The sequence below is a fragment of the Lissotriton helveticus genome, chromosome 5_1 (genome assembly GCF_964261635.1).
Source record: "Lissotriton helveticus chromosome 5_1, aLisHel1.1, whole genome shotgun sequence".
NCBI classification, from domain to species: domain Eukaryota; kingdom Metazoa; phylum Chordata; class Amphibia; order Caudata; family Salamandridae; genus Lissotriton; species Lissotriton helveticus.
This window is the reverse complement of record NC_136065.1, coordinates 1,457,681,321-1,457,704,010: the sequence shown is the minus strand read 5'-3', so window position 1 is coordinate 1,457,704,010 and position 22,690 is coordinate 1,457,681,321. Positions and strand designations below refer to the sequence as shown.

The window sequence follows — 22,690 nt, the reverse complement described above, 5'->3', positions numbered from 1 at the left end:
TACTCGATTCACGGGTTCACACTCTGCGACTCTGGGCAATAGCTTGCTTAATCTCCACAACGGCCCCTCGCGGCGGGATGCCTGGCTTTCACCTTGTGGATACCCTGCTGGGGTTATCTCACAGGGGAATACCAGGACGGGTTCCCTAAGCAAGCGCTTAGAAACCGCTTGGTGATTTGCGCTATATAAATTCCTGTACATTTACATTTACATTTACATTATGAGCGCTGCAAGGCTGGCCGACACTAGATGGTGCAAAAAGTAAAACCTCACTGAAACTGCATGTTACTACAGACTTTGAAACCGGAGATTCTGATGCAGTATAAGACTACAGTAAGATGTCTAAGCAACGTCTCATCACTTTCCATTCTCGGCGTTAAGTTCTTGGACAATTTTATTTCCAGCGTGAGTTTTGAAACTGCCATCAAAAAACATTGCAGTTGTTAATGTTGCCTGAAACTCGGACTGGCTATAAGGCTTTCACTGTGCTGACATCACATTGGCCTGTTGTCAGCAGTCATTACACTCAGCAAGAGCTCAGAGCTGTTAACTTCTTTGTAGTCGCGTGCCTCCATGGACATGCGTTTATTAAAGAAAAAGGCAGAATGAGAAAGCCTAGGCTGTGAATGTAGGAACAGTAGTTCTCAAAGAAATTGGGTACCGGTAGGCCAGCCAGAAGGTGAAACACTGTCACACAGCACCTACGCAGAGAGGTAAGAACTGAGGAACCCTTCAGCATTATTACAGCCATCCCCTTAGTCCTTCTACAAAGCACTGCGTCAGGTATTCACATCCACTTGCCCCGCATTAGCACCCCCGTGACCGTTACTAACATGAGTCATGATGTGTAACAAAATAATTTCACATAATAAAAAGCATCGATCTGCAGGGCTGCTCTGTCTGATCATCCTTCCGGAGTCAGAGAGCCTGCTGCCTTAGTCCTGGTTTAGTTTTACCTAATACCGAGTACTGCTGCTGGAAAACTTAACTTGTGTGATTTCATGGTTATGCATTAGTTTACAGTACAGTCCGGTTACAGGAAGGAGCAATAGTCTCCTTCCATTGCTGGTGCTCTGCAACAGTTTCAAGAAGTTCTTGGAGTTTCTTGTTGCTCAATTGGCTGTAATTTCTGTAACTTAGAAGTTTCCCTCGTCTTAATTGCATGATTTTTGCTCGCGAGAAAGTGTCACTCATAGTCGTTGAAATGTCACTCATAATTTCACTCAAATTTTTAAAATGTCAGACCTGGCAATTTGAAACCTTGGCAGCTATGATAGCAGAAACTCTCGCAAATGCGAGACCTATTGCATTGTAAATGCTTGTTTTTGTAAGCAACTACTATAACTACAAAGTGCGTGTTTACACATCGCTTGTAGGTTTTCAAAACACTTAAACAAAAGGCATTGTCGTTACCATGCCAATAGCTCAAACTCTCGCAAAACGCGAGACCTATTGAATTGCAAATGCTTGTGTACATTGGGACAGCCTGAACTCAAGGTTGCACCGAAGTCTGGCACTATTCAGATCAACATGCTGGGGTCAGGTATCCCTATAAGTCAAGAAACAAAGGCCAAAACAGCGGCCATGATGGGGTCATGCTTACACTTGACAGCTGGTAAGTGATCAAAAAGCCTGTTGCACTAAAAAAATAACCGAAATGATATTGGGATACAATGCAGGTATGAGAAAGAATTCAGTGTGACAAAGAGTGGATTTACTGAGTGTACTTCTAAAATATAAAGTAGTCCCTAGTGTTCTGCAATGCACCACTCAAATGGAGAGGAACGGATGCGCCCAAACAGCCTGTGGCATCAGGTGAGAGAACTGAGCAAAGACCTCTTGGGAAAGAAATCCCTCAAATTAGTTGGGCGCTGGTCATCAGTGCTGCTCTACAGATTTGAAAGCCAGAAGTTACTAGAAGGGTATGACGCGCGACCATAGAACTACCACCTACTAAGAAATCCAATTATGCATGCTCAAGAAAGCGTGCAGCTTCTGATAAATCGTAGAGCAAATGTGTAAAAGTTAAAATAGGCCACCCCACTGAGCACATTAATGGGTGTAATATCAGAAGGGCTTTTTCTGAGACCACCAACAGTGACCCCCACGCCAAGGGTAACATCTGTTAAAAAGAAAATGGTGGCAGAAACAAGTACAATGCAACAACAAACATAATGTAAGGAAAACCCAATTTCTTTAATTCTTGGCCCATTAAAAAGTGTGGCTTGCCACCAACTGGTCAGCCAACTCCGTACAAAACTTACCTGCGTTTCTACATTTTCTAATATTAGCGAGTCCAAAGCAATAGTTGAAAAGACGCAAGTCTTCCCAGTGCCAGACTTGGCCTGCACTATTAAATCTGTAAGAAAAAAAAAGAAATATCAATTTAAAATTATGGTTGAAAGTCACAAATATAGTCTCTGAAGAATTGTCCTTGCAACGGTGCGACTTTTGCAATATTGGAGTACGCAGGGAGCAATTCAAGCGATCTGAAGCCAGCAGCGCCAGGAAATTACATATGTGCGGGCCACTGTTACAATTATTAGCGGTCAATCTGGGGACTGGTTTTGGAGGTTGGAGGAGGAGGGGAATTTACTTAGCCATGGATTCCAAAATTAAGTTTGAAACCTTTCAAGTTGACGATGGGGTTGACGTTGTAAAAGTATTTTAACAACGCCTGAGATCCTAATCAACCAGAATTGCAAAACGAGGACTATATTACAGCTGCATCTCAGGATGTATTGTAGGTGTGTAAAACAAAATATTGTTTGCTGCGTGGCAGTAAAATGAATAGCAGATTTTTAATATATCATTGTCTTCTATGCTGCATTTCATCCAAGAAGAGGTTTCAGTAAAGTGCCTCTCAATGAAGACAGGACAAAAAACACTCATGGAGTCGCTTGTTAATGGGCATAAATAAGATAGAGCGTCTTGAACCTATGAATGAAGCATTTATGCATAGTTTGACCTCGAGGTCGGTGCTAGTATTGGGGCACCACCACATATCCTCTTGCTACACTTCTGTAGTTAATGGATCACTTTTGTATATGGTGAGCAAACGGACAAAAGCATGACAGTTTCTAAGCAAACCACAACATTACTCTTACATACAAAGGCCAAACACAACAAGCCAGGTTTTGTCGTCGGAGCAGAAAGAATATTGTAGGAGAATCTGGTGACACTTAAACACAAATGAGGCTGTGGTAATATCCTTCTTATCTTTCTAGCATTGTCATTGATGTCATATATGGAATTGTCATATGTATTATAGAATGTTACACATGTAATGGAGAATGTTGTAGTGGACCTGAGTTCTAGATCAGAGAAGCGGTTGGAGCTGATCTGATCTAGACGCTTTGGTTTGTGCTCCAGCGGGTCCTTGGATTTAACTTAAATAAATCCTATTTTAAACATTTACTGCCTCCTCCGCTCTTTACAATGGCGACAAGGTTTATTTAATAATTAATTGACCCACTGTGTTGCTGAGCGTCTTTTAATTTTCATCGATTCATTTTTTAAAAAAAAGAAACGGACCTACGGTGCGATCCTTCTGGTGCAATCTAATGGGAGCTGTTGATGGTGCTTTCTTATGACCTCCAAGGTACTGTCTTTTCCATAATCATTACAGATTTCGAGTCGCTGTCTTTGAAGCGTCTCTACGGCAGTTGGTCTGCTCGCGCTCCTGTGCACTTCCAGTGTGATGACGTCTGTATTTTGCAACGGACTCCTGGAACGCATTGCTCGTCTGGAACGCAGCGCTTGATAGCACGCAACGTCACGGCCATTTTGGGAGTGATATTCATACGCATTGCTCATCTGGAACGCAGTGTAGCACGCAACGTCGCGGCCATTTTGGGAGTGATTTACAGTCAGTCAGCTGTTCAGTGATAACAGCGTTGGCGTTTATCGATTACAACGTCTCTCAAGCGGCAAGTTGTCATTTAATGTCATTTTCACGGAGTGCTACTGGCGAATTCAGTGATTCGCTCACTTTTATTTAAAATAAGTATTTCGTAAAAATAAACATTTCGAGAAGTGAAGGTGTGGTAAGCTGGAGATCTTCTTAAATCCTCTAATTACTTCAGTGATGTGCACACTTTAATTTTTGAGAAGTGCATGTTGCAGTCTTATTACTACTGTGATCTGCACACAATTTGAAGTTTATTTTCTTCTTTGATTCTCACTTCTGTTTTAACTATATTCTGCACTCGTTTTAAAAAAAAAAAAAAGTATTTGAATTTTATTGCTTTAATTTTTGATATGGCTGCATCTCAGATTTGTAATCAACCCGCCATCTTTTTAGAGATTCCAGGAAAACCGAAGTTAAGGTGGAAGAAATGGATTGAAACTTTTGATAATTACATTGTTGCCATTGATGGTACTAGGTTTTCTGCTGCAAGGAAAAAAGCTATTCTTTTCAGTTATTTAGGCACAGCTGCTATTGAAATTTTCAAGAACCTTATACCCATTGCGCCACCAATTGAGGGGGGTGATGGATGGAATGTTTTTGTTGAAGCTGTTGCTAGACTTGAGAAACAGTTTGAAGATGAGCCTAATGTCATGATTGAAAGGCATTCTTTTCATAAAAGGAAACAATCCGCTGATGAATCTGTTGAGGATTATGTAGCAGCCCTGAGAGTTTTAGCTGCAAACTGCGATTTTGGTGCCTATGTTGATACAGCGTGAGGGATCAATTTGTGTTTAATTGTGCAGCTAAAAAAGTGCAAGAACGACTCTTAGCTTGTCGTAATCCTACTCTGGCAGAAGTAATCGATTTGGCCAAAGGGATTGAAAGATCTATTGAGTCATCGAAGGTCATTGCTGCTAATGAAAACAAGAATACTAATGACACCTCTGTTTGTACTGTTCAAATGCATAGTAAGGGTAATTTTCAAACTAATAGAGTGTTAAGTTGTTTTAGGTGTGGGTCAAAAGCACATTTGGCGAATTGGCCAGATTGTCCTGCACTTAAAAAAAGGTGTACTAAATGTGGTAAAATTGGCCATCTTACTTCTTCATGTAGGATTCAAAGGAAAGGTGGTAAGCCTAATTCCACTGTTAGTAGTGTTTCTTATGTTAATGATGATTTGGAGAATTTAGTTATCACTATTTATGATGATTCCTTTAATAGTCACATAAATAGTGTTTCTCTTCCTTTCAAAGCTCCTTTAGGGGTAGTTCATGTCGGTAAGATTGCCTTTGAAGCTATGGCTGACTCAGGTTCGCCTGTGACTATCTTATCAGATGTGTTCTTTCATGAAAATTGGAAAGGTGTCAAACTTGCTAAATCCAATATCAATCCTAAAGCTTTTGGTAATTTTGACATCAAAATGTTAGGTTTCTTGGAGGATTCGTTAAAATTTGAGACTCGTGTCATTTTTACCAAAATTTATGTTGCAATTGATGGAAAAAATATGGGTGGTATGATCTTGGTAAACTTGGCATTAATTTATGTCCAGGATCGGATCGTCCCATTCAGTTGAGAGAAATGCCTGTTAACAATGTTTCTTTGGAATATCCTCTATCTTCCATTCTGAATAAGTATAAGAATGTTTTTGAAGATGTTGTGGGTGAGGTCAAAGGTTTTTCACACAGGATTAAACTTAAAAAAGGGGCTTTGCCTGTACAACACAAGGTTCGCATGATACCTTTGGGTGTGAGGGACAAACTCAAATTACATTTGGATGGTCTCTGTTCTCAGGGCATCATAGAACCTACTGATAGCTCAGAATGGGTTTCGGCTATGGTTATTGCTCTTAAAAAAAAAGTCAAGAGATTAGATTGTGTGTAGATCTTCGATCTCTCAATAAAAACATTGTTGTGGAAACTTATCCTCTGCCAAGAATACAAGAAATGTTGGCTGCTGTCAATGGAGCGAAATTTTTTTCTAATATTGACTTAAAGGCAGCATACCATCAAGTTACTCTGGATCAGGATTCTAAAGATCTGACGGCGTTTATAACTCCGTTTGGGTTATTTAGATTCTTGAGGATGCCTTTTGGCCTGGCATCTGCTGCCAGTGTTTTCCAAAAGTTAATTGAAAATTTGTTTAGTGGAGTTAAAGGTGTCCAGTCTTTTCAAGACGACATTTTAATCTTTGCTAAGTCAATTGATGAGCATAATGTCACTCTGGAGAACGTTTTGAATATCCTAAGCAGCAAAGGCATGACGGTCAGCAAGGAAAAATGTAAATTCTTAGTTAAAGAAATTGACTATTTGGGCCATAAAATTACTCAGGAAGGGATTTTTCCTAAAAGAGATATCATTAGCAACCTTGAAAATGCTAGCAAGCCTCAGGACAAGGATGCTTTACGCTCTTTTCTTGGGTTAAGTGAATATTATGCGAAATTTGTGAAAGGGTATGCTTTGGTTGTTGAACAACTCAGACAACTACTAAAAAAAGGTTTGAGGTTTGTTTGGACTGATGTCCATGATTCAGCTTTTCAGGGTGTGATTAAGCTTATCGCTAGTGCTCCGGGTCTTAAAACTTTTGATCCTGAAGGGAAGTCTTTTGTAACTGTGGATGCGAGCACGGTTGGTTTGGGGGCTGTTTTCACGCAGATTGTTAATGGCAAGGAGAGAGTTATTTCGTTCATCTCAAGAGCTCATCTCACAGCGCCAAGATGCTCCTCCCGGAGCGATAGTTCGCGCTTTATAAAAACCCATAAATATCAAATATCAAAAAGAGCGATTAGGGGTGCTGAAGTTCATTATAGTACCATCGAGAAGGAGGCTTTAGCCTGTGTGTGGGCTGTTAAGAAGTTAAAGAAATTTTTGTGGGGTAGGCCTTTTGTTTTGGTGACGGACCATAAGCCTTTGGTTTATATGATGGATGGCGTGAGGAGTGGTAGAGCATCTTCTAGGTTGGTTCGGTTAATAGCGAGACTGCAGGAGTTTAACTTTGAGATTCAGCATATTCCAGGTGGAAAGAATTTTGCTGCAGACTGCTTATCTAGGTTACCTCCACCTAGTGATTCTTGTGATGAGGTCACTTTGGATGCTGTAGAGTCCAGCAATTTTGGCATTGATGAGGATGAATGGAATGATCATGTTGGTAAAGATAATTTGTTAGTTAAGGTCAAATCTTATGTTGTTAAAGGATGGCCCTCTGTTAAAAATCTTGAATCTTCATTGAGAAGTTTTGCACAAGTGGCGAATGAGTTATCTATTGAAAATGGAATTTTGTTGAGGAACGATTTATTTATTCCACCAGGAAGTCTGAGGGAGAAGATCATCAAATTAGCACATTCAGGGCATCCTGGTGTTTCAGGTACCAAGAGGTTGCTTAAGTGTCATTATTGGTGGCCTGGTTTATGCCTCTGTTGAGAAGTTTATCAATAACTGTGCGGTGTGAGTTAGGTCTGACAAGCACTGGAAGGTTTCAACTGAACCATTGTCACTTTGGGAAGCTCCTACTGGTCCGTGGGAAAAGCTCTCTATTGACTTTTCAGGACCGTATGATTGTCTTGGCAGAGAAAATAGATTTTTAATTGTTCTCATTGATGATTTTTCTAAATGGTTACATTATTCTTTTGTGGAGCATCCTAGTACTGATGTAGTTATTAGTTTCCTGGACAATGTTTTCAGGATTGAAGGGGCACCTATTTCCATTAGATCTGACAATGGTGTTCAGTTAGTTTCTAACAAAATGGAAATGTTTCTTAAAAAGTTAGGAGTGTCTGCTAAGAGGGCTCCTCTTTATAGTCCCCGTTCCAATGGTCAGGTCGAAAGGGCCAACAGATTTTTTAAAGAGGGGATCCAAGCTGCTTTGGAGAGTGATTTGGATGTTTTTGACTTTTTGAAAGACAAAATTTGGAGTTATCATCCGACTACTAACTCTTGTACAGGAGTTTCTCCTTTTTGTCTAATGAGAGGCAGACAAGCTAGATCTTTGTTTTTGCCTCAACTTAAGTACAAGAGTAATTTGACAGAAAGTTTTGAGTCTTCTATCTCTAAAGCTAAAGATAATATCACTTCTGCACGAATGTCAGGAAAGTCCTATCATGATGATTTTCATCATTGTAAGAACAAAGTTGTGAATGTCGGTGATTGGGTTAGGATTGTTAGTCCCTCTCATACACCCAAAGGTATGTCCAAGTTCAGCAGGCCCTTTGAAGTGGAACAAGTTTCAGAATCCACTGTTTTTCTCAAGGGCAGAGGGTGGTGGAGTAAAAGTTCTGTGGTTGTTCTTAAACCTGGCCAAGAATTTTTTTTTGATAAAAGGGAAGATGGTGAAGATGTTTGGTTTGACAATTCCTGTTCTGGTCCATTACAGAAGGAACAGTTTGCTTGTTCCAGTGATGGTCCGGGTTCTACTCTTCGTTCAGAGTCTGATCCTATTTTGGGTTCTTCTGTTTCGGAATGTGATGCTGGAACTAGTCCATCTGTTCTTGGATCACATGTTTCTCTTAAAAGATGTGTTAAGTTGCCAAAGAGATTTGATGATTATATTCTGGATTAATCTTTCTTTGTTTTGTTTTACTTTTCTTTTGTTTTGTTTTTATTTTGTTTTTGTGGAAAAGATACATGTGGTAATATCCTTCTTTTCTTTCTAGCATTGTCATTGATGTCATATATGGAATTGTCATATGTATTATAGAATGTTACACATGTAATGGAGAATGTTGTAGTGGACCTAAGTTCTAGATCAGAGAAGCGGTTGGAGCTGATCTGATCTAGACGCTTTGGTTTGTGCTCCAGTGAGTCCTTGGATTTAACTTAAATAAATCCTATTTTAAACATTTACTGCCTCCTCCGCTCTTTACAGAGGCAACTGACCACATGCTTCCCCCATACATATTAACTCGTGGAAAAATTGTATCACACCGCAGTACAAACATACACATATTCTAGTGTGCAATCAAAAACAGGCACTGGAAAGCCAATGGATCTGGCCCTGGCAAAGTTGCAACTTTATTTATACAAAAATATGAAAAGGCATTAACAGTTTAAAAGTATAAGGTAGTAAAAATGCTGTTTGACATATACTGAATAGCAAAAAAATAAACCGGCACTGGCAAAGCCAATAGTTCTGGCCCATGGGCGACCTCTTTGGCAATCGGGTGTGGGTATCTAAGGGAGGGGGGAGGTGGAGGTAAGGAGGGTGGTGGATAAGGGGATGCTTGAAAAAAAAAAGTGCTATAAGCTGCCAGTACTGGCCGCTTTATAGCACATTTTAAGTGGAAGCACTAACATTGTAATTCTTCTTAGTGCTGGGACTATCAGCCGGTATTGGCTGTTTAGGGGATTGGCCTGTGGTGTGCTTAATGGCATGTTTGTCAATGGTTTTTCTACTGCCACTTTAAGTAAGAGAATTCTCCTAGTATTGTGTGTTCCATATTCTTTGTAGAATTTCTGTAATAGAGGTTTGGCCAGTTGCTGCTGAACCTTCCTCTGTTGCGGTGGAGTTGTTGCCATGGGTCCCTTCCTATTGGATTTATGGAATAAACTACGTTTTTGACATACTATGAAGTCTCCAATCTCGGTCTGTCAGTTTCATCCCAATACTACATTTTGGTACCAGGAGGTGGGTGGAACTGTTTTTGACCGCTACATCGCATTGTGTTTGCTACACTCGACACACTGGCTGAAACCCATACTTTTGATCTACCGGGAAGCTTCTCATGGAATTTGCATTTGCACTCACATAAAGGTGGGTTACAACTTACTGTACATTTGACTCTGTATGCCGTCTGTATTGTCAGTGACCGTCTGCCATTTTTAAGGTGTAAACAATGGGCCCTGCATCTACCGCATTTTTTTAACCTGTGCCACTCACCTGTTGGTCATACATGTGGGCTATGGGAGCTTGAGAATGTGGTATATCAGCAATGGTATTCTTGCCTCAGGCTGCTTGCGTTTGTTCGGCTGTGGGAGCTCAAAGTTGCCTGCAGCAATAGAGTTCTCGCTCGGGCCTGCAAGGCTGTGGTAGCTCGAGGCTGTTGTATCTCAGCAACAGCATTCTTGCTCCAGCCTGCCTGTGTTCGTGGGAGCCCGAGGCGGTCTGTTCCGGTGGCGTTCTAGCATCGGCCTGAGAGCACTGGTGCTCTCTTCCCTTCAGAATCGTGCTGCTTGTGCCCTAAGGATCATGTTTAGAAACGTGTTTTCATCACACGCATAGCAGCCATCTTACTTCAGATTGCCTCTTGTTTCGACCATTGGATTATTGCGCTTGTTCCGTCACACTTCAACAGGGTAGTGTTTTTGTTGCAGCATCATTTAATCTCAGCATAGAAGCTATTTACTGTTTAGGGGCCTTAAACCAACGTAATCGTAATCCTCTTTGGCTGGCCAGTTTTGTGATACATTTTTATTTTGCTTTTTACTCTCTTTTTTTTTGCCTTCAAGTTGTCATATGCTCATGGCTACAGGACCGAATGTGGTACATCCACCAACGTTTTTACAAAAACCTGAGATCAAGTGGAAGCAGTGGATTCGCATATTCGATAACTATTTAGTGGCCACACATGGGCTGGCTTATGCTCCACCTAGGAAATTTGCTTTGCTGTTTAATCACTTAGGTATTGCAAGTCAGAATGTTTTTCACAACCTTCCCTCTTTGCTATCTCCTGTGGTGATTGTGTTTGGAATGTTTATTTTGATGCCAAAGCAAGGTTCAAGAAGCAATTTTCTGAAGAACCTAGTATGGCTTTAGAAAAGGCACAGTTTCTTTAAGCACAAGCAAGCTAGTAATGAACCTGTGGAAGAATTTGATGCTGCTTTGCGAGTATTAGCCTAGTCTTATGAATTGCATAATTCTGTTAATACATACGTAAGGGACTAGTTTTTCTAAAATGAAGGAAAGACTCCTTACTTGCCCAAATCCGCCCCTTTCAGAAGTGATTACCACAATCACTCTATTGTTTCTACTCAAGCTATAGCCAGTCATGTGGAGCATTCCCCAGTGTCCTAAATAGTAGCTGACGGTACCATTTCTGCTATGAGGACAACTAAGGAAGAGTAGCAGTTTGTTATCACTGTGGCTCTAGGAGTCACATGGAGAATAACCTACTATTGGGAAAAAATGTGCTAAATGCAAAACAATTGGACACTTTCAAGCAGTTTGTAGGTCTAAGATTGCAGTTGATAATGTCAGAATACACAATTTGTGTGAACAAGTTCCTTCCAACAGCTCTAGGGAGAACAATATGTCTGATTGTACTTACATATTTTCAAATGTTATTTTGCCCATTGATGATTCCCAAGATATTGTTAAAGTAGAGCTTCCTCTATGTCAGGCTTTGGTTGATTGCAAATCTATTCAAGTTAGGGCTGATTACGGTGCTCCTATCACAATTTTGGTAGAGAGTAATTTCTATTTATTTTGGTCCACTTCGTTTAAACTGAAAGCTCCAGACATATGTCCCAAGCCTTTTGGAGACAAAGACATTTATCTTCTGGGTTTTTTTCCATGTGCATTACAAATTTTAGGTTGAAGTATCTGCTGCACTAAGATTTATGTTGCTGTAAAGGGTAGAGCTCTGGTTTGATGATGGAAGGACTTGGTCGAATTAGGCATTCACCTTAAACTTGGCAACAAGAACCCAAATGTATTGGGAGAGTTGTACATACTTTCCATTGATGAAAAAACCAACAGCGATCCCAATGATAACTTTGTGCCCACCTTAACTTCTAAATTTCCTAATGTTTTTAAAAATGAATTTGTAATTGTTGATGGTTTTGAACATAAGATAAGACTGAAGGACAGTGCAGTACCAGTTATTCACTAAGTCAGGCCTGTCCCTATCAGTGTTAGTGCTGATTTGAGGCAACCTTTGGCTAAATTAACCAAAGGAGGAATAATCACACCCAATGGTTCATCAGATTGGGTTTCTCCCATAGTTATTGCAAAAAAAAAAAAGAAAAAAAAAAAAAGGGGGGGGGGGATCTCCGTCTTTGTGTGGAATTGAGATCATTGAACCGCAATATTATTTTAGAATGTCTTCTTTGCCTCGCGTTCATGAGATGTTGGCAAATACAGGACAGGCCAGGGACTTTTCAATCATTGATTTACACTCCGCGTACCATCAGATAGCCTTAAACACTGAAAGACAATAGCTCACCACATTTATTACATCTTTCCAGGTGTATCAGCATTTAAGGCTGTCTTTTGGCCTTGCCTCCCTGGCTAGAGTTTTCCAAAGGTCATTGATGTTTTGCTTAGAGATTTTAACAATGTTCAAGCATTTCAAAATGATATCATGGTCTTTACTGAAGCTAGGTAGCAATACCTTTTAGTTTTAGAAAAAGTGCTCAGAATTTTAAATTACAGGGGGATCACTGTACATCCTGAAAAGTATAGCTTTCATGTCCAACACATTGACTACTTGGGTCACACCATAACTCCAGATGGTATCAAGCCTGAGTTCTGCAAAATTGAGGCTATTCTTAAAGCACCTCCACCATCTGATAACGATGTTTTAAGATCATTCTTAGGCTTGTGCAAATATAATGCCTGCGTTGTACCAGACTATGCTTCTGCAATCCAACCATTGAGGAACTTACTTAAGAAAGGCATCAAATTCAATCGGACTACAGATATTAATTATGTTTTCACCAGCATCATGAGCTCGTGATTAAGCCCCTGATCGAAGTCATTTATTGCAACCAAGGAAAGTTTTATTTCACTTGATTCCTGCATCAAAGATATTGATGCAGTGTTTGGACAGAAGGTTAATGGTAAAGAAATGACTGTGGCTTTCACATCCAAAAGTCTGCTAGACACAGAAGAACATTACAGCACTATAGAGCGGGCGGCTTTAGCTTGTGCCTGGGCTGTCCAGACATTTAAAACGTATCTTTGGGGCAGTTCCTTTGAAATTAACACCAACCACATGCCTCTGGTTTACCTTTTACAAGATAACAGATTAGACAAAGCATCTGCTCATCTTGTACGTTTGCTCCCCAAACTTCAAGAGTATGATTTTACCATCAAGTACATGGGTGTAAGAATTTCCGAGCAGAAAATGTGGTATAATGAAAGTAGACTAATCCATGTAGATTTCATGTAGATTTATTGATTAAGAGATTACTTGGAAAAGAGCACCACCAGGAGCAGCCTCCCTGCTGCTCAGCCCATACACCAACTGATACATGCACTCCAACATTCTACATACCAACATTCTCTCACACATTCATTCTGGCTGAGCAGCAGGATACCACATATCGCCCTCATTTACAACGGAAAGGAAGAAAGTATCAAAATGCATCAGAAAATGAGTCAGAAAAATGAGAAGGAAATAAACTGAAACAAAGCATGGAAAGAAAAGGTGGAAAAGTTGGAAACGCAAACAGGAAAATAAAATACAAACAACTCATGCATCAACACCCTTTCACACACAAAGACAAACCACACCCTCCCTCACATAAATAACAAAACAACCCAAGTACAAAGATTATGTAAGCTGGCCAGGCAAAAAAAAAATATACACGGGCAAAAGCAACAAGGTGAAGGAGAGAACAAAACACAGAAGCAAGAGAACAGTGAAAGGGTGGAAGCTAGCTGTAGACAGAAAAAGCAAAAGGATAGTTGCCTTTAACTCAAGTAAGAGTATGGGGAAAAGTCCCCAGAAAGACAGCAAATCCTAAGTATGGCAGAAAGTGCTACATGGTACATTGCAACATATAGGAATGCAGAACTAGGTGTGACGGAAAGTACCACATGGGACAATGCAATTAAGAGCAAGGTATGGCGGAGAATACCACAAGGTACATTGCAATACGTATATGCAAACAGCAGAAATAGATGTGGTGGAGTATACCACAAAGTACTATGAAATATGTACGAACATATGAACCAGGTGTGGGAAATAACCACACAATAAAATGCAATAAAAAACTAGGTGTGGTGGAAAATATCACACAGTATAACACAAGGTATGGCATAAAATACCATACAGTAAAAACACAAATAATGGCATAAAATACCACTTGTAATAATGTAAAATGCAGGAACTGTAAACTAGGTGTGGGGCACACCACACAGTACAACAAAGCAAAAACTTTGAAACTGGAGGTGTGGGAAATAACCACACGGTACGAATATGAACTGTAAAACTACTCCAAGCACATGAAAGGTGTGGCAGGCACCACACAGTAGAATACAATATGTAGCATAAGCAGAGGATAGAAAATACAAGAGCAATAATATCACGTAAAGAAAGGTTCCCTAGAAAGAAACAACATGCAAGAGAAAAACATGTAGTCATGTAAATGTAGATTGCGCAGGACATCGCAAGATAATAAATAAATAAACAATGAAGGAGAATAAATGTCAAAGCAAATTGCAGGTTGACAGCAGGTTGAAGAATCCCTGTACCACAGCAGGGTAAATCCTTGTAGCGCAGCAGGCAAAGTTAAATATCTAAATGCACATTGCAGTCAGGTAAACGAGAATTACCTCTCTGTTTATCTTGAATACCAAACTGAGGTGAAGCAGAACAGGATGGAGCGACATGTAGGAGATATTTTAAATGAACTATATTTTTACTATGGGAACTTGCCCTGCAGCTTGTCCAAAGTCAATAACCTTTACGCTGCAGCTTGGTAGAATAAAACATTTAGTCCCACCTTAGATCCAGGCTGGCTGTGGTGAAGACTGCTTACGATGCTGCAGGTAAAAGGTTGCACTTAGTCAGGAATGCGGGACTGTGACTGAAGACGACCCACCGGCAAGCAGTGTAGGCATCCACCGCACGTTCATATTAACTTTATTGTACCCCACAAGGAAACATGGATGGCATATAGAGATGTTTGGAAATTCCCAAAATGGCGGCACGCATGGTGGCTCTAAGCCGGGTGGCTCACAGCACGTCTGTGCAATCAGCGTCCATGAGCAGGGATCAAATGCCTAGAGTCAGAACGTGAGAAGACTGCCTGATGGCATCGTGAATTAGATGTGAAGGCTCGAGGATGCAGGTACGATCACGTGCTGTTTAAATTCAAAGTTCAGGGTAGCAGTTAAAAACTGGCAACAGTGTAAAAACAAGCATTTACAATGCAATGGTTTCGCCTTTGGAAAAGTTAGAGCTATTGGCATTGTAAATTACAAAATTTTTATTTATGTGTTGGTTTTGAAAACAGATAAATAAATGGCATTGTCAATTACATTGCCATTATCTTAATCTCTCGCAAATGTGAGACCTATTGTACCCTATGGACGAGCTCAGCAGACAGCAATTACTACCACACACACACACACCCAGAGCCACACATACACACCCAGAGCCACACACACACACCCAGAGCCAGCCACACACACACCCAGAGCCAGCCACACACACACCCAGAGCCAGCCACACACACACCCAGAGCCAGCCAGACACACACACACACACACCCAGAGCCACACACACAGCCACACACATACACAACCAGAGCCACACACATACACAACCAGAGCCACACACATACACAACCAGAGCCACACACATACACAACCAGAGCCACACACACACACACACACCCAGAGACACACACACACCCAGAGCCACACACACCCACCCAGAGCCACACACACACACCCACCCAGAGCCACACACACACACCCACCCAGAGCCACACACACCCACCCAGAGCCACACACACCCACCCAGAGCCACACACACCCACCCAGAGCCACACACACACTCAGGAGAGCAAGCACAGTGAGGGGGCAGGGAAGCAAGCACAGCGAGGGGGCAGGGAAGCAAGCACAGCGAGGGGGCAGGGAAGCAAGCACAGCCAGGGGAAGGGGAACCAGGGGAAGGGGAGCCAGGGGAAGGGGGAGCAAGCACAGCCAGGGGGCGGGGAAGCAAGCACAGCCAGGGGGCAGGGGAGCAAGCAAAACCAGGGGATGGGGAACCAGGGGAAGGGGGAGCAAGCACAGCCAGGGGGCGGGGAACCCAGCACAGCCAGGGGGCAGGGAATCAAGTTTCCTTCTTTGTTCACTTGCCTCTCCAAAGATAGTTATAGCAAGCAGATAATGCTTACCCCAGGGTTTGGTAGGGGGATTACAGCTCAGATCCAGCATAATACAGTGTGGTCAAATCTATTACTCCAGGGGATTAAATTAGAGGACAGTATGGAATGAAACCCTCAAAATGAGTCCACAACTCACTGTGCACACCATGTACCTGCTTCACTTCCCTTACACCCAACTTCCAACCCCTGCATCCATTCACCGGCCCTCGGTCACACCACAGACTATTGTTTTGGCCCCTGGGAATATGTTTTCCAGTACCCATGCTTTAATTGGACTCAATTAGACCGGTGCTTCTTAAGATTGGGAGAATAAAATATGTGTGGGCCCTACCCTAATTTCATCATTAGGACCACTGGTCACAACACGTCAGGAGCATGCGGTTAACTCTTGCAGTCTTCTCGTTTGCAATTCTCATTTAATTCCCAAATATTTGTGTCAGCTACCTATCTGCTTCCAGTGAGATGGTGGAAGGGGAGCTGCAGGTCTTCTCCACAGTTGCATTTTATCTGCTTTCAGTTTCAAACATGGACCTGTGAGTTGGGCCATGTTAAATGTGCTCCCATGTTGTTTCCTGTGAACTGTATGTGCATTCATTCAGATTTTCAACAGCACGGATTTTAAGCACCTGCTGGCAGCATGTGGGCACTTTAAAAGAAGAGCACATTAAGAAAATGGAATGAACCAGAAAACCCTCAATAAAGGTTGGAGGCTGCTCGGAGTAAAGATGTAGGTTTCAAGCAGGGATTAATCAGCTTTTTATAATTCCATGGATAGCAAAATGGATGCCAACTGCATTACCTGTAGAAAGTATGCAAGAAAACACACCAGAAGACCCCTTTCTAGTATAAACAGAGCCAATTAGCCTTCCAGCTAGGTTACTGTTTTAAAACGCCATTACCAGCATTTATACTTTCATGATTATGAATTTGCCACATTTGCCACATAATCCATCATCTGATGCATAATCTGCAGATTTTAACAAAAATAATGTATCTAGCTCCAAAAGTTCAAAAGTAACTAAAAACACTGTAAAACGCACTGTTGCGCAGTGGAAAGCCCTCTGCAGGGGTTGACTGGTCACCTTTCTGTTGCTTATTGCTGAATTGGTAGTTAAACTGTCACTAATGACGTGAAACCTTTGCCAGGACAGTTTTAACCTGTGTAAATATGATAAAACAAGTCACCCCTCCCACCAGGAAGCCAAGGCCCGCTGAATCAGACCGAGGCTCGGTGTTTGTGCTCAGGCCGTAAACGTAAACTATACAGCGTGTATGGCCTTTTACATAGAAAATGCGCTCTAGCGGCGAAGTTGGACACTGCAGTCTGGAGACATGGACGCTGATCTCGACTGCGACAGTTCACCAAAAAAACGTGTGATTCTGGACAAATATGAGTAAAAATTAACTGACCCTGACCCGCTTCCCAACTCTTCACCTCAAGGTTTTTATAATATAACCTTAACCAGACAACACTCACCACCACGCTGGTCTCTGTGAAGCAACTCGTGTTTTAGACTTTGTCTTTCAATAAAGCGCCTGTTTCTAAGCACTTCATTTTTGGAAGATGGTTCCCGGAGTAGCGTGTGACTCACTGAAAAAGCGCTTCAACTCCTCGTCAGGGGTAGTAAGCGCTATATAAATGCAATTTCAATACAATACAATAAATCACAGAATATTACAAAAAGAGGACCTCAAGAAGCATGTTTACTGTATCTAGACGTCTATTCTTGAAGTTCAAAAAAGGAAAGCAACTAGGAAGCAGCTCACAAGGGCAAGCAAATTACCATAATGGAGCGAATATTGGGTGGAGGCTCTACATTTTTAGGGTGGAGGCTCTACATTTTTAGGGTGGAAGCTCTACATTTAACAGTCACCTGATCAGGAATTAAAATCTTTATAGCCGACTGAGAAATCGTATTCAATATTTACACAGGAAATAAACTCGGAGTATGCTAGCTTCAATGCCAATTACCTTGGTTCTAGCAGATGAGCAATGGCTTCAAGAAAACGGAAAGGATGGCACTGAAAAGTGCGACGCTGTAAACACGTGTGCAGGCTGATGCAAGAACATTAATCTTTCAACAAAGCAGCTTACACCGAATACCACAAACGTGGTCTGCCAGCTCCCGGCGGCGGCTCTCTCCCAGGCGGCGGCTCCAGCGGCGGGGTCCTCTCCTCCTCTCGGGGACTCCTGCTCCCCGCTGGACCACCGGGGCTCCCAGCAGCTCACGGGAGCCCCGGGCAGCATCCGGTCATCTTCTCTGCCGGCTCCTCTCCTCAGGCGGCGCCTCGCAATCTCCTCGGGCCGGCAGCCAATCCCAGCGCGGCCCGGGGAGTGACGTCACTAGGGAATCCCGGGCCGGCAGCCAATGAGAGCGCGGCCCGGGAAATGAGTTCACGGGGTGTCCCGCAGTCCCGCCCCCGGCCTGCCTGACTTCCTGGTCGCGGCCGGGCGGCAGCGGGGACAATTTCGCGCACTTTGCGGGGCAAATGCCGGGTGGGCACCGGCTGCAATTAAACTGTAAAGCGAGGTGGCCACTCGCTCGGGAGCCACAACCACTGTAACAATGCCGCTATCTGCCGCCATTGACCTCGGGGAGGCAGGATGAGACGACCGATGTCGGGAAGCGAGCTGCAAAATGGCGGATAAAAGCTCCACGTTTTTTTCGGATTTGGGGGCGAGACAGTGGGCGGGCAAGAGGGAGGAGGCATGGACAGTAGAACCTCGAAAAGGCAGGACAACAACGGAGAACTTCGAGAAGGCAGGACAACAACGGGACGGCGAGAGGGAGGGTGTGGGGGACTCATCACAGACAGTGGGCGGGCAAGAGGGAGGAGGCACAGACAGAGGGCGGGCGGGAGGGAGAACTTCAAGAAGGCACGACAACGGGATGGCGAGAGGGAGGGTGTTGGGGGCGGGACTTAAAAAAAGACCCAGAAACGCCCCCGAATCGCGTTTTCGCCAGAAAGCGCGATTGACAGCCTCTGTCTCCCAATGGCAAGTCTCCATTTATGGAGCTAGCCAATTGGAAACAGAGGCGGTCCAAACATCCCTACTGAAGACAAAAGTTTTCGATCTGGGAGGGGCTTTGCCCCTCGCCAGGTCGAAACCTAAAAAAGGCAAAATGGGCAAGAAAACTCCAAGATGGCAAATCAACCTCGAAATATAAATGTTGCCTTCACGGCGAGATATTGGACAGTCTCATTCCTCGCAGCACATGAATACAGCCCTTGCGCCGAGCTCAAATGAAGCATGTAATTAACGGTAACCGAGTAGGACTCAAAATGAGCTTGTGGAAACATTTTCTTAAAAAATGAAAATGCAGGCAAATAAAAGTTAAACTGACCTCCAGTAGATGGCAGCAAATATCCATACATGTCCGTTTGTAAACCCAATAAAATTAGAGTGCTATTTGAATTGTAGAAGCGTGAAATTGACAATTCAGCTCGGCTCTTGAGCTTCTCAAACAGCTCTAGACCTGTAGAATCTCCGGTTAAGGGTCTCTTTCTCCGGTTACAGTTACCCTTTGCTGGTATTGAAAACTTGGACTATGATCAAAGCTTGTCCCGGTTCAGATGATTTTCTTCCCCGTTATGGACTCTCTGTAACTTGAGCAGGAATCAACAAATTGTCGCAGGAACTGGAAGACAGCAGGTTAGCAGGCAGGAGGAGCTGGTAGATTAAAATTGAAACTGGCACGTTTGGTTGTGGGCGACCGATGGAAGGTCACTGGTGGGGCTCGTAGGTGCATTGGTGCCATTTCAAAATAGAAAATCTCTGCACTGAATTGAAAGAAAGTCCTTAGCTTACTTGTGGGTTCTGGTTTCGTGAGCCTCTTCTTTTCAGACTGTAGACACCCCACTCCTGGTACCAAAATGTGGTAGAATGAAAGTAGATGAATCCATGTAGATTGCATGAAGATTTATTGATTAAGAGATTACATGGAAAAGAGCCCCACCAGGAGCAGCCTACCTGCTGCTCAGCCCATAGACCAACTGACACAGGCACTCCAACATTCCACATACCAACATTCTCTTACGCATTCATTCTGGCTGAGCAGCAGGATACCACATAAGATTGCCTTTCACGGTTACCTTTGCCTACCAATGACGATGTTGAGGAAGATTGTGAATGTGTAGTCGCTACTATTGATGCAGTATCATCCAGCAATGGGGTAATTTAAGAGAAAGACTCGTTGGAGGCTGCCTCTCAGGATGACATTTTGAAGAAGGATGTATAGTGCGTTATAAAAGGTTGACCTTCAAATCGCAATCTTTCAGCTGAAAGAAGACCATTTGCTTAGATTGCCTCTGAGCTTTCTGTTGAGAATGGTCTTTACACTAGAAATTGCAATTTTGTTCCTCCCTCCTCACAAAGGCAACAACTTATTAAAATTGCACATGAAGGGCATCTGGGGAACACAGTCACATGTAAGAAATTGAGAGAGTATTATTGGTGGCCTTCTATGAATGCACAAGTTTAAATATTTTTAATATTTTGTTGATTTATGTCCCCAATGTTTTATTTCTGACAAGCATTGGAAAACAGTGCAAAAACCTCTCCACCCTGGTCCAGTACCTCCTCATGGACCATGGGTGAGGGTGGCTTTAGTTTTCACAGGACCCTTCAATCTGTTGCCTACCTGTAATAAGTTTTTGATCTGACTCGTTGACTAATATTCAAAGTAGATCTACTTTTCCTTTGCTTTCACACAATCGGTATTATGCTTTCTTCAAGACGTTTTTTCCCTTGAAGCCATTCCAAGGTAACTTATAACTCACAATGTTAGTCATTTTGTTTGTTCCTCTATGAAAAAGTTTCTTTTGTATTTTGACGTGAAGCATCTTCAAGTTGCCTTATATAGTCCATCAGCTATTGGTTTGGTGGAAAGGGCCAACCGTTTCCTTAAAGAAGGTATTCAATCAGCTCTGTCATCTGGCCTTGATGTTAAACAATTCCTTAAGTTAATGTTTTTTCCACACTGCACCACTTGCGACCACTGGTTTCACTCACTTCTACTTCAGAGGAAGGAAAAGCAAATCGAAAATGTTACCCTGTTGATTAGATGTGCAGACTAATCACAGAAACAAAAACATGATATCTGTACCTTCTTTGCTGAACATAGTACTTTTGAAACAGAAGATTTACTATGATGTTACTAAATAAGTCTACGATAGGGAATTTACTACAGGTGCTTGGGTTTTTATAAGAAAGCCTGTTAAAGTGAGGAAAGGAGGGTACATTTTCTCTGTTCCTTGTAAAATGGAACGTGTGGGTAAGAATGCTATATTGCTACAGGGAAAAGGGTGGAGGAATAAGAGCAAGTTGGTTCCTCTCATGCACAAGTACACATCTACAATAGTACACATATACCGTTTAAAGACTACTCCATTATTTGTATTTGTATTTTGTGTATTTATAAAGCGCAAACAATCGCTCCGGAAGGAGCATCCTGGCGCTAACTACAAAGTGTGCAAAACAAAATTCTCAGGGACAGAAGAAAAAAGGAACTAGACGAGGGACATTACATAATCGTCAGAAAGGGAGTAGATCCATGTTTTAAGTTGTTTTCTGAATTGTTTTTCCTTGGTCAAAAATCTGAGGTGGGTAGGAATAGAATTCCACGCTTTCCCAGATAATGCGACAGACTTGCCTCCTTTGGTCTTAAGTTTAAATTTTAGTGGCTTAATCAGATTCTGACCTGAAGATCTTAAAGACCTTACAGGATTATAGTGCGGAAACCGTTTAATGAGATAAGCCGGGCCAAGGCCATTGAATGCACGGAATGCTGTTATTAAGATTTTAAACAATATTCTTTTAGGGAGTGGTAGCCAATGTAAGGTTTTTAAAGCTGCCGAGGCAGATGATCTCCTGGGAAGCTTAAGCACAAGTCTAGCCACTGCGTGTTGCACGCTTTGAAGTTTTCTACAGGTGTTTTTCGTTTTTGCGCCTGCCATCAAACCGTTCCAGTAGTCAAGACGTGCAAGAATTAAGGCCACGGCCACTGCCTTTCTTGAGTCTATGGGCAGAAAGTCAAAGAACTTCTTCATTGACTTAATGATATTAAAACAGCTTCCGGCAACATTTCTGACATGTTGGTCAAAAGATAATTTGTTGTCGAAAAGGACTCCTAGATTTCTTGCTGATGTAACTACTTGTGGTGGCGCAGGGATGTTCTCGGGCCACCATTGTCTAGGACAGAATTGGGAATTTCTGCCCATTGGCAGAATTTCCGTCTTACTGGTGTTACATTTAAGATGGTTTTCCTCCATCCAGCGAAAGACATCTTTTAAACATCTCTTAAAATTCACCTCAGCGTTTATAAGATTGTTCTCCAGAGGAACAATCAGCTGTGTGTCGTCGGCATATGATGTTACTAATATGCCATATGACTCAATTAAAGAGATGAGAGGGACCATGTATATATTGAACAATAAGGGGCTCAATATAGATCCTTGGGGAACTCCAGAATGTACCTTCTTCTCATTAGAAAGAAAGGAGCCCAAGGAGATAGTCTGGGACCTGTCTGTCAGGAAGGAGATTATCCAATTCAATGCAACATCCGTAATTCCTATCTCCCTAAGTCTATTTATCAATATGGGATGGGAGATGGTATCGAACGCCGCCGTGAGATCTAATAAAATTAGGATGGCGTTCTTTCCCTGATCTTGCAATAGTTTTATTGAATCCGTGAGTTCAATCAGGGCAGATTCCGTGGAATGTTGTGAA

The 22,690-nt window shown here is 42.3% G+C and overlaps 1 protein-coding gene across 3 annotated transcripts in view; it reads right to left on the bottom strand.

The window, feature by feature from the left end:
- Window positions 1-22,690, bottom strand: part of DDX20 (DEAD-box helicase 20) — a 290,477-nt gene that overhangs the window by 236,840 nt on the left and 30,947 nt on the right. For 2 of the 3 annotated variants that reach the window (XM_078644460.1, XM_078644461.1), the window contains exon 2: window positions 2,265-2,359. In XM_078644460.1, coding sequence (XP_078500586.1) covers window positions 2,265-2,359 — 95 coding nt within the window. Of the gene's footprint in view, window positions 1-2,264; window positions 2,360-14,568; window positions 14,603-22,690 lie in introns of those variants that run through there. The other variant, XM_078644462.1, reaches the window with a different exon arrangement.